General features: G+C 42.7%; 1 protein-coding gene across 8 annotated transcripts in view; it reads left to right on the top strand.

Annotated features, from left to right (window-relative positions):
* cul1b (cullin 1b) overlaps positions 1-14,139 on the top strand; it is a 123,364-nt gene that overhangs the window by 12,132 nt on the left and 97,093 nt on the right. For 3 of the 8 annotated variants that reach the window (XM_069912406.1, XM_069912420.1, XM_069912414.1), the window contains exon 2: positions 12,566-12,841. In XM_069912406.1, coding sequence (XP_069768507.1) covers positions 12,702-12,841 — 140 coding nt within the window. In that variant the 5' untranslated portion in view covers positions 12,566-12,701. The other 5 variants (XM_069912426.1, XM_069912411.1, XM_069912425.1 and 2 more) reach the window with 5 other exon arrangements.

Raw genomic sequence — 14,139 nt, 5'->3', positions numbered from 1 at the left:
AAGGATCGATGCTCCGCACCTCACCAGCAGGTCTCTGCCCAAAAGATTAGTAGGGCACCTGGCTGACAAAATGTATTGATGTGTAAAAGTCTGTCCCGCCACAGAAGTGACTAGTGTTGTAGAAAACGGCAGATTTTCTGGTGTACCCGAGAACCCTATCAGCTGGACGCTAGAGGATGATGTTTTAGCTTGAAACTCAGCGCCAGTGAGTGTTGAAAATCTGGCTCCCGTATCCACTAAAAAGGATACTTCCATGTCCATTACTTTAATCTGCAGGAAAGGGTCTGCCAACCTAGCCTGCTCGTGGGTGCTCGGGCTCTGTTACTGTGGGCAATATTGCTCCTCCTCTGTCAGCAAAGGGAATTGTCTCTTCGGAGCTAGAGCCACATGGGGTGCCTGATGTACCGGGGGTGGCACTGACGATCTCTGGGGCTGGATCCAATGCTCATTTTGTGGTGGTCCATATCCCCTTCCCCCAGTGTCCTGAGGACCCCAAACTAGGGGGCAGTCTCTCTTCCAGTGTCCTGGCTGACCGCATACAAAACATACGGCTGGCTGCATTCGTGGAGCACCCCGACCTCTCCCTCTTACACGGAATCCCCCCCACTGGACCTCCCGTTCTACCCACATAGGTGGGACCCGGTGCCCAATTTGGGGCCAGGTGCCAACTCGTATTATTCCCTTGTGGTGGCTGCTGAATCATCTGGTTCGCACCCTTTGAGGAAATCTTTTTTGCCTCGTTTGCCTTTTTCCTAGCCTCATCCAATTGAAGTTTAAGGAGTTGCACTTGTGCCGACTCCGTAGTTTGTTTGACCTCCTTTTGCTTAGCCCTGTAACGTTTCATGTGATGGGTCAAATGTTTTTCCCATTGCTCATTCGAGCAGCCAGGAATATCAGGGTTATTCTCTAACGCCTCCCTAACTACAGCTGGCAGTCCGCTCGTTACTGCAGCCCTAAAGAGTGTAGTCTGCAAGGGATCTGTGGCTGGGTGTACTCCTGCTTTATCCGTCCAACTCTCCTTACACTGACTCAAAAAAGTCGAGATCTCCTCATCCTCCTTTATGGAAAAGGTCAGGGACTGCATGACACCGGGGGGAACGGGAAACTTATCCCGCATTGCCCCTCCTACTGCAGTAGCATGTTTGGCAAATGGCTCGGCATCGAGGCACCTAGTGATTCCTGCGATCATTTCTACCTGCTGTATCTCCCACAGCCCAAGCTGTTTCCCCAATAATGCTCTCCAATCCCCTATGGCTATCTTATGTCCCATCGTATATTGGCAGAACTTTCCCATCCATGCTCCACCTCACTCAGTCGGAGGTGGCATTTTGTCCAAAATACAATTCATGTCGGTGAATGAGAAGGGTTGATACCTTTCCCCAATTTGCGGACCCTTATAAATTAGCGGCATTTGTCTATACCTTTCTGGAAGCCGTACTTCCTCCCTGTCCCGCAACACATATCCCAAAGGGGAGCAAGGGTTCTCCTGACCCTGTCTTCTGTGTGTGATCATGCTTCCCCTGATCGTGACTGGCTGTTCCTCCTCTTCACTCTCAACACTCACACTAGCTATTTCAGTTTCCTCGTTCTGCTCTCTCTCCCGCTCCCATCTGACACTCGCTGGGTCATTTCCCTTCCTATGTTCCTCTTCTTGTCCCAGCTCTCTCTCATCTGTTTTTCCCAAGCACCTATTATTTTCCCTTACTGCACATATATCGTTCTGTATTTTGTGCACCCATTCCTTGGTTTCCTCCACTCTCTCCTGTGCAACTCTCTTAAGTCTCTCCTTCACCTCGTGTAGTTCTGGACCTGTTAACTCAGTGACATTCACTATTCCCTCACTTATCTGCATTGTTGGCATCTGGGGAATAGGATAAGATGGTGGCAATGTCTCTGGTAACTTTGGATATAGCGGGGCTGACGGCTTAACCTCCCCCGTTTTCTCCTTTGTGATAGGGGATCCCTTTTTAATATCATGTTGAAGGTTCGCTTCCACAGCCATGTAAGCCAATGTCATATTGTGTAAATCTGCCCTTCTCTGTTCCTTCACTTCTTTCTGCTGTTTAAGCCTTCTTCTATTCCATATAGATCCTTGTCCCTTTGCCTCATGTTCCCGTACCTCCTTTGCCGCTTCCCTCTCGGCTTCTCCTAAGTACATTACCAGCTGGATTTTTTCAAACCCTCGCAGTACCTTCCCCTGACTCTGCAGCTCTTTACATATCTGTTCGTACCGTGGCATAGCCTGTACCTCCTCTCTCTTCGGTAATCCTCCCAGTAATTGATTCCTTGTTTTTTCCCCACTGTCGGTTTACAGATGGGAGAACCCATCTGTCTTCCCCGAACTCTTGCCCTACATCCCTAATTACTCCTTCCATCTTATGTTCCGATTTTTAACCCTTTAGACTTCGTACTTCACTGGGTCTCTCCCCTGGTAGGATTTTTCCACCCTGCAATCTACTTCGACCCTTCCCACATTATTATAAACACCAGCGGCACACTGTACACAATTCTAAACAAATACTTATTATAAACAATTATGATACACTACACGATTCTTAAACAGATACTTATTATACACTACTATGGTACACGATCCTTAAACAAATACTTATTGTACACTATTATGATACACTATTCTTAACCAAATACCTATTATACACTATAGAAACAAATAACTATAACACAATACACCTTATTCTATTTGGCCAAGTGTCTAAACCTATATCTCGAGATCGCTACGAGGGGACTCTAACCTCGTTCTACTAGGGCGACTCTAACCCCCTTTTTCTACAGGGGACTCTAACCCCATTCTACTAGGGGGACTCTAACCCCATTCTACTAGGGGGACTCTAACCCCATTCTACTAGGGGGACTCTAACCCCATTCTACTAGGGGGACTCTAACCCGCTTTTCTTGCAGGGGACTCTAACCCCAGTTCCTTACGGGGGACTCTAACCCCCGTTTCTTCCAGGGGACTCTAACCCCCGCTTCTTACAGGGGCTTCTAACCCCTGAAGCTTTATTCTTTGGCTTTAACTCGGACTTTTGCAGAATAGTGACAACACACAATTTTATCGTTGCCAATAGCAGAACTTCGTTTAAACAGGCGTCTGCTTACCTCCTTTTGTTGAATGGCCACTTGTTGTTATCACCACACCACAATCGACCGGTGTTTCGTATCTTTTTCTTCTGTCACTTCTCCATCTTCATCACGTCGGGGTCACCAAATTGTCGGACTCTGGCTTTACCTTACTCTTAATTTAGTCTATGTGTGGTCTGAGTCCAGCGTGTTCTTTGAATGAAGTGATAGGAGAAGGTATTCGGTTCAACAGTCAATTTATTACACAGCACAAGAATAAAACTTAACAGAGCTCTGGGTCAGTCGTTAGTTCATAGGTCACCTGCACAGTGAGCTATTCCCCAAGACTGACCCCTGTTGTCCAGTTGGCTCAGTTTATATAGGTCAACCTTATCATACAGAATAAAAGTTGGCTTCCTTTGCTAGATTTCATTATCATACAGAACAAAAGTTGTCTTCCTTTGCGAGATCTTTTTGCATAAGGGTTATCACAAGTCATCTCCTGTTTTGCAGATATCTGGGGTGTAGTCTTCTTTGGCTTGGCTTCGCGGACGAAGATTTATGGAGGGGGTAAAAAGTCCACGTCAGCTGCAGGCTCGTTTGTGGCTGACCAGTCCGATGCGGGACAGGCAGACACGATTGCAGCGGTTGCAAGGGAAAATTGGTTGGTTGGGGTTGGGTGTTGGGTTTTTCCTCCTTTGCCTTTTGTCAGTGAGGTGGGCTCTGCGGTCTTCTTCAAAGGAGGCTGCTGCCCGCCAAACTGTGAGGCGCCAAGATGCACGGTTTGAGGCGTTATCAGCCCACTGGCGGTGGTCAATGTGGCAGGCACCAAGAGATTTCTTTAGGCAGTCCTTGTACTTTTTCTTTGGTGCACCTCTGTCACGGTGGCCAGTGGAGAGCTCGCCATATAATACGATCTTGGGAAGGCGATGGTCCTCCATTCTGGAGACGTGACCCATCCAGCGCAGCTGGATCTTCAGCAGCGTGGACTCGATGCTGTCGACCTCTGCCATCTCGAGTACCTCGACGTTAGGGGTGTGAGCGCTCCAATGGATGTTGAGGATGGAGCGGAGACAACGCTGGTGGAAGCGTTCTAGGAGCCGTAGGTGGTGCCGGTAGAGGACCCATGATTCGGAGCCGAACAGGAGTGTGGGTATGACAACGGCTCTGTATACGCTTATCTTTGTGAGGTTTTTCAGTTGGTTGTTTTTCCAGACTCTTTTGTGTAGTCTTCCAAAGGCGCTATTTGCCTTGGCGAGTCTGTTGTCTATCTCATTGTCGATCCTTGCATCTGATGAAATGGTGCAGCCGAGATAGGTAAACTGGTTGACCGTTTTGAGTTTTGTGTGCCCGATGGAGATGTGGGGGGGCTGGTAGTCATGGTGGGGAGCTGGCTGATGGAGGACCTCAGTTTTCTTCAGGCTGACTTCCAGGCCAAACATTTTGGCAGTTTCCGCAAAGCAGGACGTCAAGCGCTGAAGAGCTGGCTCTGAATGGGCAACTAAAGCGGCATCATCTGCAAAGAGTAGTTCACGGACAAGTTTCTCTTGTGTCTTGGTGTGAGCTTGCAGGCGCCTCAGATTGAAGAGACTGCCATCCGTGCGGTACCGGATGTAAACAGCGTCTTCATTGTTGGGGTCTTTCATGGCTTGGTTCAGCATCATGCTGAAGAAGATTGAAAAGAGGGTTGGTGCGAGAACACAGCCTTGCTTCACGCCATTGTTAATGGAGAAGGGTTCAGAGAGCTCATTGCTGTATCTGACCCGACCTTGTTGGTTTTCGTGCAGTAGTGCTCCCATCTTAATCCTCCAGGCCAGACTATCCTGTTGATTGGATCAGAAATTAATTCATCCCCAGATATTTCTAATCACCATTCTGTTCCTGTCTGGCCAATTTCTGCTGTTCTCTTTAACATCTCCTCATGCCTTAATCTTCCTCCTAGACTGGTTTTCCATTCCCTTTGTTTCTTGCAGGCCATTCTTTGTTCTGGTCTGGCCTGTGTCTCCTGTGCTACTCCCCACCTCCTTCAGTTTGAGCATTCCTCCTAAATCGTTTTATGCATTTCCTCTCCCTGTATTTGGGAGCAGACCATTTTGCTCAGCCAACTTTGCTCCATGCTGTGATTGCCACTTAATCACATTCCTCTTTTCCCCTGAACCATGCAGTAAATATAAAATTATTAATTAATCATTTCTTTCATAATGTTTTAACCCCTAGATTCCAACAAAACTCTAAGCGACATTTCAGGCTTGAGGCCTTCATAAAGGTATGAACAAATTGAGACAAACACCTGAACAAAATGGTGGCGGGAAGGTCGGGGGAAGAGCACAGTCCCATAGGCAGGAAGGATAAGGGAGGGAGGGAGGGCACACCAGCAAACAAGGGGATGGGAATGGCTCTGAATGGAGAGGGAATGGATGGAGAGCTGGAATAACAAAGAGGGATGATGAAGAGAGGGAAAACAGGGAGTAGGCTAGCAGAAACCAGAGATTGATGTTAATCCCATCCACTTGAGTTATGAGAAGTGGAATAGGCTGGGACTTTGTTCCCTGAAGTGTAGGAAACTGAGGTGTGGTCTTTATAGAAGTTTTTAAAATGTAGAAAGTGAGTCAGTTAGTCTTTTACCCAAGGCAGGAGTGTGTAAATCTAGAGGGAATGTATTTCAGATGAGAGGGGAAAGATTTAAAAGGGATCTGGCGAAGGACCCATTTTAACATAGGCAGTGGTAGGTGTGTGGACTGAGAGGCCAGAGGTAATGGTAGAGGCAGATACAGTTGCAAAATGCAAAAGACATTAATGTGTAATGAGGAAAGGTTTTGAGTGATATGGGTAGATGCGGACAGATAGAACTAGTTTAGGTAGACAACTTAATTGGCGTGGAAATGATAGGATAAAGGTCCTATTTCTGCACTGTAAAACTCTATTTCTGTCTAAATCCAACCTTGCATAAATTCTCCCATAATCTTTTTTTAATCAATTTCAAGATAGTGGTAACAATAAATTAAGAAAAAATGGTATTAATTTAGAACTGTATACAATATATATTTTTGTTTAATTATGCATCATGTTTGGACGAAATGAAAGAATTGTCAGAAGCATAAGCAGAGCTAATTATACAATATGTGTTGCTATTAAAAGTGGATGTTTCTGACCCCAAAATGAGCTTTTTGATAGATCTTGGGAATACATCCCTGGTGTTACATAGGAACTGACTGTACCTCTGTTTGATAAGATAATTGGCAGTTTCCAGATTACTTAAATAACCCTCAGCATTGTGAAGAACACAATATACAAATTGTTAGTACTGAGAACCTGGGATAGGGGAAAAAAATCAAAGTCAGTTTTGCATAATGAAATGTTTTCTTCTGAAATTAGTAAAATAATCATATTAATGAAAATAATCACTATATATGTGAATGCAGTATTTAAATCTTGGTGCAAAGATTTTGGAGTTTCAGGCCATCCATTAATAAAACTGTATAGCAGTGGTTCTCAACCTTTTCTTTCCACTCATGTACCACGTTAAGTAATCCCTATGCCATAAGGGTTCTGTGATTAGTAAGGGATTGCTTAATGTGCTATGTGAGTGGGAAGAGAAGGTTGAGAATCACTGGTCTAGACCCAATTGTTACTGAAATAATTTGCTTGAGAATTGGCCCATTTTCTTTGGAGTTATTAAACCGTGCACATAACGAGTCAATTAGGTATGATTAAGACAGTGGTTTTCAAACTTTTTATTTCCACCCACATACCACCTTCAGCAATCCCTTACTAATCACAACACTTATGACATAGGGAATACTTAAAGTGGTATGTGAGTGGAAAGAAAGAGGTTGAGAATCACTGAGGTATAGCTTGACATTCTATCACTAGCTCTTTGGAAACTAGTTTAGGTTGCAGTATCTGTGTCTTTACCCAGATTCTGCTCCCTTTTGGGAAGTTACTAGATCTCGTGTTGTGTGAGAGAAACCTACTTTATCTGTGCCAATTGATCTGTGAAAAATGCTAATTGTTAATGGCAATTTTTGGAAAGTATTCAACTAGCAGTCTTTATAGAAGCTAAAGTCAAATTTTCTTGATGAGGCCATGCTAATGAGAGAGGCTTCAAGACCCTGCCACACTTGCATCCCAGTAAATTGGCCTTTCACACTAGACCACTTCTAACTGGGACACTAAATGCTTTCACACTTGCAAGGATTTATCCCCAGTGTTTGGTCTATCCTACCTTTAATTGGAAGTGCCTGCAATGTTGAGGCCGGCAATCCCCTCTGTGAGATTATGTCATATGATGCGGGCGTTAAGCAGATTTTGCCTTCACACTTGCTACTTTAAAGGCCGATTGGCGTTCGATTCCTGGGATCACTGGGAAGTGTGAAAGGGGCTTCAGATAACTTCAGCAACTCAGAACTATGTAAATTGAGGCTCTAAGGCAGGGGTGTCAAACTCAAATTCACGGAGGGCCAAAATTAAAAACTTGGACTAAGTCGAGGGCTGAACTAAATATTTATTGAAAATTTTCAACAACACCTGCATGTTTTCTCTTCTTTCAACATATGTAATGTTAAACTTTAGGATATAACTTTAGGAGGATAATGTTACAGGTCAGGAGAAGGTAGCTCAAGTTCACCCTTTGCTTGAACTGAGGGAAACCTATTTGGTCCCTGTGGAGATGTAGTCAGCATTCACAGGCTGTGTCCATTTTGGCCTGCATCAGGACTCAGCATTTCCTGCTCACTCCTCAGGCTCTAGGCCTCTATTCACCCTCGACCCACCATCCCTCTACCTGACCAGTCCTTTACCCAACCTCTACTCACCCCTCACTCCACTCACTCTGCCTCTACCCACCCCATCCTATACACGCCCCTCTACTGCCTCTCCCCTCAATCTGTTCCTCCCTCTACCCGTCTCTCACCCTCTAATCACCCCTCCCCTACTCGCCCTGCCCCTCCCCTTTTATCCACCCCTCCTTCTACTCATCCCTCCCTCTAACTGCCCCTCGCACCACCATAACTTCCCCTGCCCATTACTCCTAACCTACACCCTCTGCCCACCCCTGCTTATCCACCCACTCAGGCCCAGCGCGCTGCCGATCAGCCTTTGCGGACAGCCACCATCTCTCTCTTCATGTGCAGGGGCCGAACCAGCCGTCCCTGGGGTCCGTGCGGGTGCAAGCGCTAAAGGCCGTGGCGACCGGGAGAAGTGCGCTCGCGCTGTGGAAGGGCCGTTTGGTGCCAGTCGCGCGGGGCTCGCGCTGCCCGGGGGTCGTGCACAGCCTGCCATGCCCGTCGCGCTGACAGGAAATCACAGGCGCTCGCCCATCCACCGCACCGCTCGACAGGTGGGAGAAGTGACTGGTTGTGCGGGGAGCCTTCCAACTGGCTTGCCGGCTGATGACATCGACAGACTTCTCGTGTTACAATTTCTCGTGTTACAATGGGGAAGGATGTGCAATGAAGGGGGAGGATGGTGAGGGTGACATTACCAAAAAACAGCATCGGCTCTCGCTTCAGGACGGGCCACCTCTAATACATTTTTGAAATAATCTTGTGGGCCAAATATAATTATATCGCGGGCCAAATTTGGCCCGCGGGCCAGAGTTTGACATGTGTGCTCTAAGGGCTATCAGTGACATCGTGATTGTACTTAACTGGAATCTTTATTCTCACAGTACAGGACATCCCTCGATTTACTTCAGTAAGCATCCTCATTTGATGAATGAGCATGATAGGTATATCTAAAAGTGAGATTGTGAATGTCAACACTTGTTTTCAAGAGTTTAAGCAACAGTCTGCACATAAAGTAAAAGGATCCTAGTTTTAGTTGCTTATCCAAATACCATCATTGGCACAGTGTTAAATCTAGTATTCATGCACCCCTGGAGTTTTGGAGTTGTTTGTTTTGCCCCTGTAAATCACTTTGGGCTTTATTCCATCACTGAAGATGCTTGTTGGTTACTGTGCCTGAATACTGCAGTGCTTTTCACAAGGAGCGGACATGGGATATACATCAGGATATCTGCAGCCATTTTGTTTTATTTGTGTGAAAATGAAGTCTGGTGATGCTGGAATTGGAATCTAAAGCAGAAAATTCTCAGCAGGTTGTGCAGTAGCTCTGGTGAATCAGTCACATTTCAAGCCAGTTATGTCTCGTCACCATTTCTAAACAAATGGATTAAATAGCTATTTAATCCAATAGCTATTGGTTCTCATGTTGTCAACATTAACTTCCTGTATTTTGCGAAGTGAAGAAATTTCTTAGAAATGTTGAATGTGCACAATGAGATTCCTATAACTATTGATTTTCATTATTGTCTATTGTATTACATGATTCAGCATTTTACATATTTTCCCCTTGTAGCCATTTGCATCATAAAGGCTCTCACACTGTCATTTTTGTCACATCCTTTTACTTATGCATTTACCTATATAGTGCCTTGATAAGTAAGTTTTGGCAAGCTGCCATGGTTCATTGATCCTAATTAAGATTGTGTCAGTTATTGTATGTATGGCAGACTATGTTTCTAAAGTATCTGATGCAGGTATCCTGAAAAATGTGTAATGTCATTCTTTGTATATGTCCTAGGTACGTAATCTAAAATAAATCTTGTATACAAGAATTAAATGTTGACTACCACTGATGGCCGCACTATGAGTTTTGTATATTGCTCTGTCCTTCTAATTGTGACATCATTATTAAGTCTGAAGAAGACTATGTCTTTGGGCTGCTATAAAAAGCTTAGATACCAAAAATGGATCCATCCCTCCCTACTAATTGCCCCCTTTGCACCTACTTGTGGTTACAGGAAATGCTACACTCACCCACATTTCCTCCCTCACCACCATTTGGGACCCCAAACTGTCCTTCAAAGTGAAGCAGCATTTCACCTGTGAATCTGCAGGGGTCATCTGCTGGATCCAGTGGTCCTGTTGGACCTCCTCTACATTGGAGAGATTGAGACACAGAATTGGAGATTGATTTGTTGAGCACCTTCGCCCTCTCTCTACTGCAATAACAACCATTTCAATTCCCAAACTGACATGTCCATGGCATTTCCAAACTGAGGTTAGCTGCAAACACCAGTCTGGGCACTTTCCAACCAAATGGCATTAAAATTAATTTCTCCAGTTTGCATTAAATCCCTCCCTGAGTCACTTGCTTTCACTACCCCTCTGCCTCCTTACCACCAGCTCTCCACTCCCTTCCTTCAATATTTAGAGAGCTACCCCTTACCCTTTGCACATCAGTTTTTTTCTCTACTCCCCTCCCACCCATATGTACATATGACCTCTTATCTACCTGTACTCCTCCCCGCACCTTTTTGTGCAGGTGCCTGCCTGCTTTTTGCTCATATCTTGACGAAGCACTCAGGCCTGAAATGTTGGTTACCTTTCACTTCCTATGGATGCTGTGTAACATGCTGAGTTTCTCCAACTCTTGTGTATTGCACTGCAATCACAGCTTCCTGTTTAACGTCTACTCATTCGTGTAACATAACACAGACATAAGGAATTATCAAGAGAATGATTTGACATTTTTTTCCTCGTGGCAATTGAATCATGAAAAAAGTGGCTACTTGGAAATGTACCATTTTTTAATCTATGAATAATGAAATATGGAATAATATTTGCAAACTGTTGCACAAAAATGAGAAGTGGTTATTTGGATGAATGAAAGGAAAATATTCTGTGAAAAATTAGTAATGTACTAAGCAAAATGAACAAATAGAGAGGTAAAGAAGGGGAATGGCAAAGGCAAACTTTGAAATGGGGGGAAAAACAAATTGGTGGAGTTAGGTAAAGGCTCTTGACCTTCACATGTGACCCATTTCTCAATCAATGTTGATTTGATTGTAGAAGAGAGATTAGATTAAAAGATAGTTAGAACTTCCATATGTATGGAGTATGTATGATTCATTTTAGCAGTGCACTTTTATCCAAGGTAACTTGAGATGCCTATAAATAGATCTTAAAATAAAATACATCAATGAAAATGCCTTTTGCAGTGTTCTTGAATATTGAGAACAATGATCTTTTTTAAACAAAAGGTATCTATGTTAACAGGAAAACACAAGGATTGCATATGCTGGATCTTTGAGCAAAGAGCTGGAAGGACTCAGTGGGTTAAGCCAGGAATCGATGGAGAGAAATAGATAGCCATTGTTTTGGGCCGGACCCATTATTGAGTCCAAAAAGAGATGGGGAGAAGCCAAGAGGTGATGATACTGGACATGAGGAGGGAGAGATGGAGAGTCAGATTGGTGAGGAGAACCACTAAGATATGGGGGGGGGGGGGTGGGTAGAGGGCAGGATAGGGGAGGCATAAGAGAAAAGTGAGAACAGGAGCAGGTAAAGGGTAGATTTTATAAACTCCAATGTTGACTATATATACTTCAATGTTGACTATACCAGAGGTGCCACTTTTTCACACAGAGGATAGTGCATATATAGAACAAACTACCAGATGAAGGGTACAGTTGTGACATTTCAGACATTTTGGACAGATACATGGATAGGGAATGCTTAGAGAGATATGGACCAAATGAAGGCAAATGGGACGAGTTCAGGTTGATATCTTGGCCGACCTAGATGTGTTGGATTGAAAAGCCTGTTCCCGTGTTGTACAGATCTATGATTACTTGTCTTTCTTGGCAACTAATGGCATTTAAGTTTAAAGAGATGGGGGTACAGGGGTGGGGGGGGGGAAATCAAAGTAAATATTTTATTGCAGGGTTAAGATTAGTTTCCATGCTCCTTTTCTGATCTTTTGATGTTGAGTGGCATTCAGAAACTTGACTCTTGTTTAAACTCCAGTCCTGTTTACAATGTTATGTCAGTCTGTGTATATCAGATGCAGTAATTTTTGAGGCATGAGAGATTAAATAGCAAATTGATTTTTTTTGGCATAGCTTACTGCAGCTGCAGTAGTATAATTCATCCAACAAATCGTGATTTTTTTTTGTGCACTGACAGAACATCTCTTCTTTGCTATGTATATTATGCCTGGTGCACTTTAACTTGTTATTATTCCCCAGGCAAAGTCTGTGTTTCTATTTGATAATCCTCTTTTGAATATTTGATCAGCATTACAAATCCTCATTGGGAACACAAGCAAATCTTATTTGTGAAATTTTAATAAAAATCAATCCAATTGTTAAGGGCATAAATTGGTTTGAAATATTAAATAGTTAATATATAGTACTGTATTATATTTTGTTAACACCATAGTGCATAAGTTGGATTAAAAACTTAGACCATATTAACTTGTTAGTTATGGTACTTGTGTTATGGGGGGAAAAAAATCTTTCTCTCTTAACTGTTACAATTTGTGTACAGTAGTAAATTTAATTTTATTAATGCAGGATATTATAATTTGGTTTAAAACAAATGAAAATGTACTGGTAATTTTAGAAATATTTTTGTAACAATCCTAAAACAATAAAAATGCTCGGTTATAATTTCCTTGTTTGAAACTTTTATTTCTGTTACAGGTTTGAAGAGTCTGCCAAATTTTGGAGGAAGTAAAATTCATTGGCTTTTAACAGTGGGAACTTGACAGGATTTTGTACAGCTACATCTCATGGAGGAATAGCTATAACTTGCTATAGAAATCTACAAGGAAACAAAATGTCATCAAACAAGAGCCAAAATCCACATGGGCTTAAACAGATAGGCTTGGATCAGATATGGGATGATCTTCGAGCTGGCATTCAACAAGTTTACACCAGACAGAGCATGGCTAAATCGAGATACATGGAACTCTACACGTATCCTATTGTATTGTTATTGCCATCAGTTTGTTTCTTCTAGTTTATTCTCCAAGAGTTCAAGTATGGCAGCGGGATCCTCAAGGTAGTATAACTGAAAATATTTTGATTTATAGAGTGCATTCTTGCACTTTTTTTGCTTTACAGAACTTGCCTTTGAAGTACAATACATTTTAAAATGTATCCATTCCAAGTAAAATATTAAATGAACTGAAGCACTTTTATAAGCTATTTGTCCTCCAATGCCATTTTGAGGAGGCTTTTGCGGTTCTGTAGTTGCGATGCAAAGTACGGAATAGTTCATTATCATTGCTCTTTACTTTAAAGCTGTTGATGACAGCTGAACATTTGTGATATCAGCAGCGGCTAGAAACAAAAATAAAGTACTGCAGATGCTGAGACTCTCAAATAAAAATGAACAAAATGCAGAAAATAATTACAGAAGAGACACCATCTGTGAAGAAATAGTGAATTAACAACTTGTGAATTAAGATCAGAAGTAGACCACTTAGCCCCTCAAACTTGTTTTACATTTCAATAAGATCATGATTGATGTATTGTAACTTTCATGTTTTAACTTGCTTGTGGTAATCTTTCATTCCCTTGCTTGAGAAGAATCCATCTTCTGCCTGAAGAAATATTCAAGAACTCTTCTTCCACCAACTTTTGATGGTATGTTCCATACACTCAATCTTTAGAGAGAACATTTCACTTCTCCTTGTCTTAAATGGGTCACCCATTATTTTCATGTAGTGACCTTGAGTTTTAAATTCTCTTTCAGCAAGGCATTAATTCCAAACCCACCCATCAAGACCCATTTTGGATCTTGTATGTCTCATTCTCATTATTTGAAACTCCAGTGGACACAAGTCTAGCCTGTACCACCTTTGACAATTCACATACGACACCTCATCTATTCTAAGGATTTGGTCGAATTACTTCCAAGAATTAACAAAGTTTCCTTAAATAAGAAGATCAGTTTTGTACAGAGTACTCGTGATGAGTACTTTTGTCTGTGCCATACTTAGATGAAGCTTAATCTCTCTACTTTGTCTTCATTTTCCTTTAGTTTAAAAATTATGATGTTTTGGCTTTCCTAATTAATCATTGTATCTGCTAACTGACCATTTACAAATTATATATGAATATATACAAATTTCACTGCACTTCAGAACTTTGTAGTCTCTCGTCAGAAAATATGTTGTTTTTGTGTCACATTGGCTGGTTTTACTTTTCAGGCATTGTACTCCATTCACCAGATCTTTATCCACTTGCCTAACCTACCTATATCATATTTT

This window comes from Narcine bancroftii, chromosome 1 (genome assembly GCF_036971445.1).
Source record: "Narcine bancroftii isolate sNarBan1 chromosome 1, sNarBan1.hap1, whole genome shotgun sequence".
Classification (NCBI taxonomy): Eukaryota; Metazoa; Chordata; class Chondrichthyes; order Torpediniformes; family Narcinidae; genus Narcine; species Narcine bancroftii.
The sequence above is the reverse complement of the archived record's forward strand: the minus strand, read 5'-3'. Positions and strand labels throughout refer to the sequence as shown.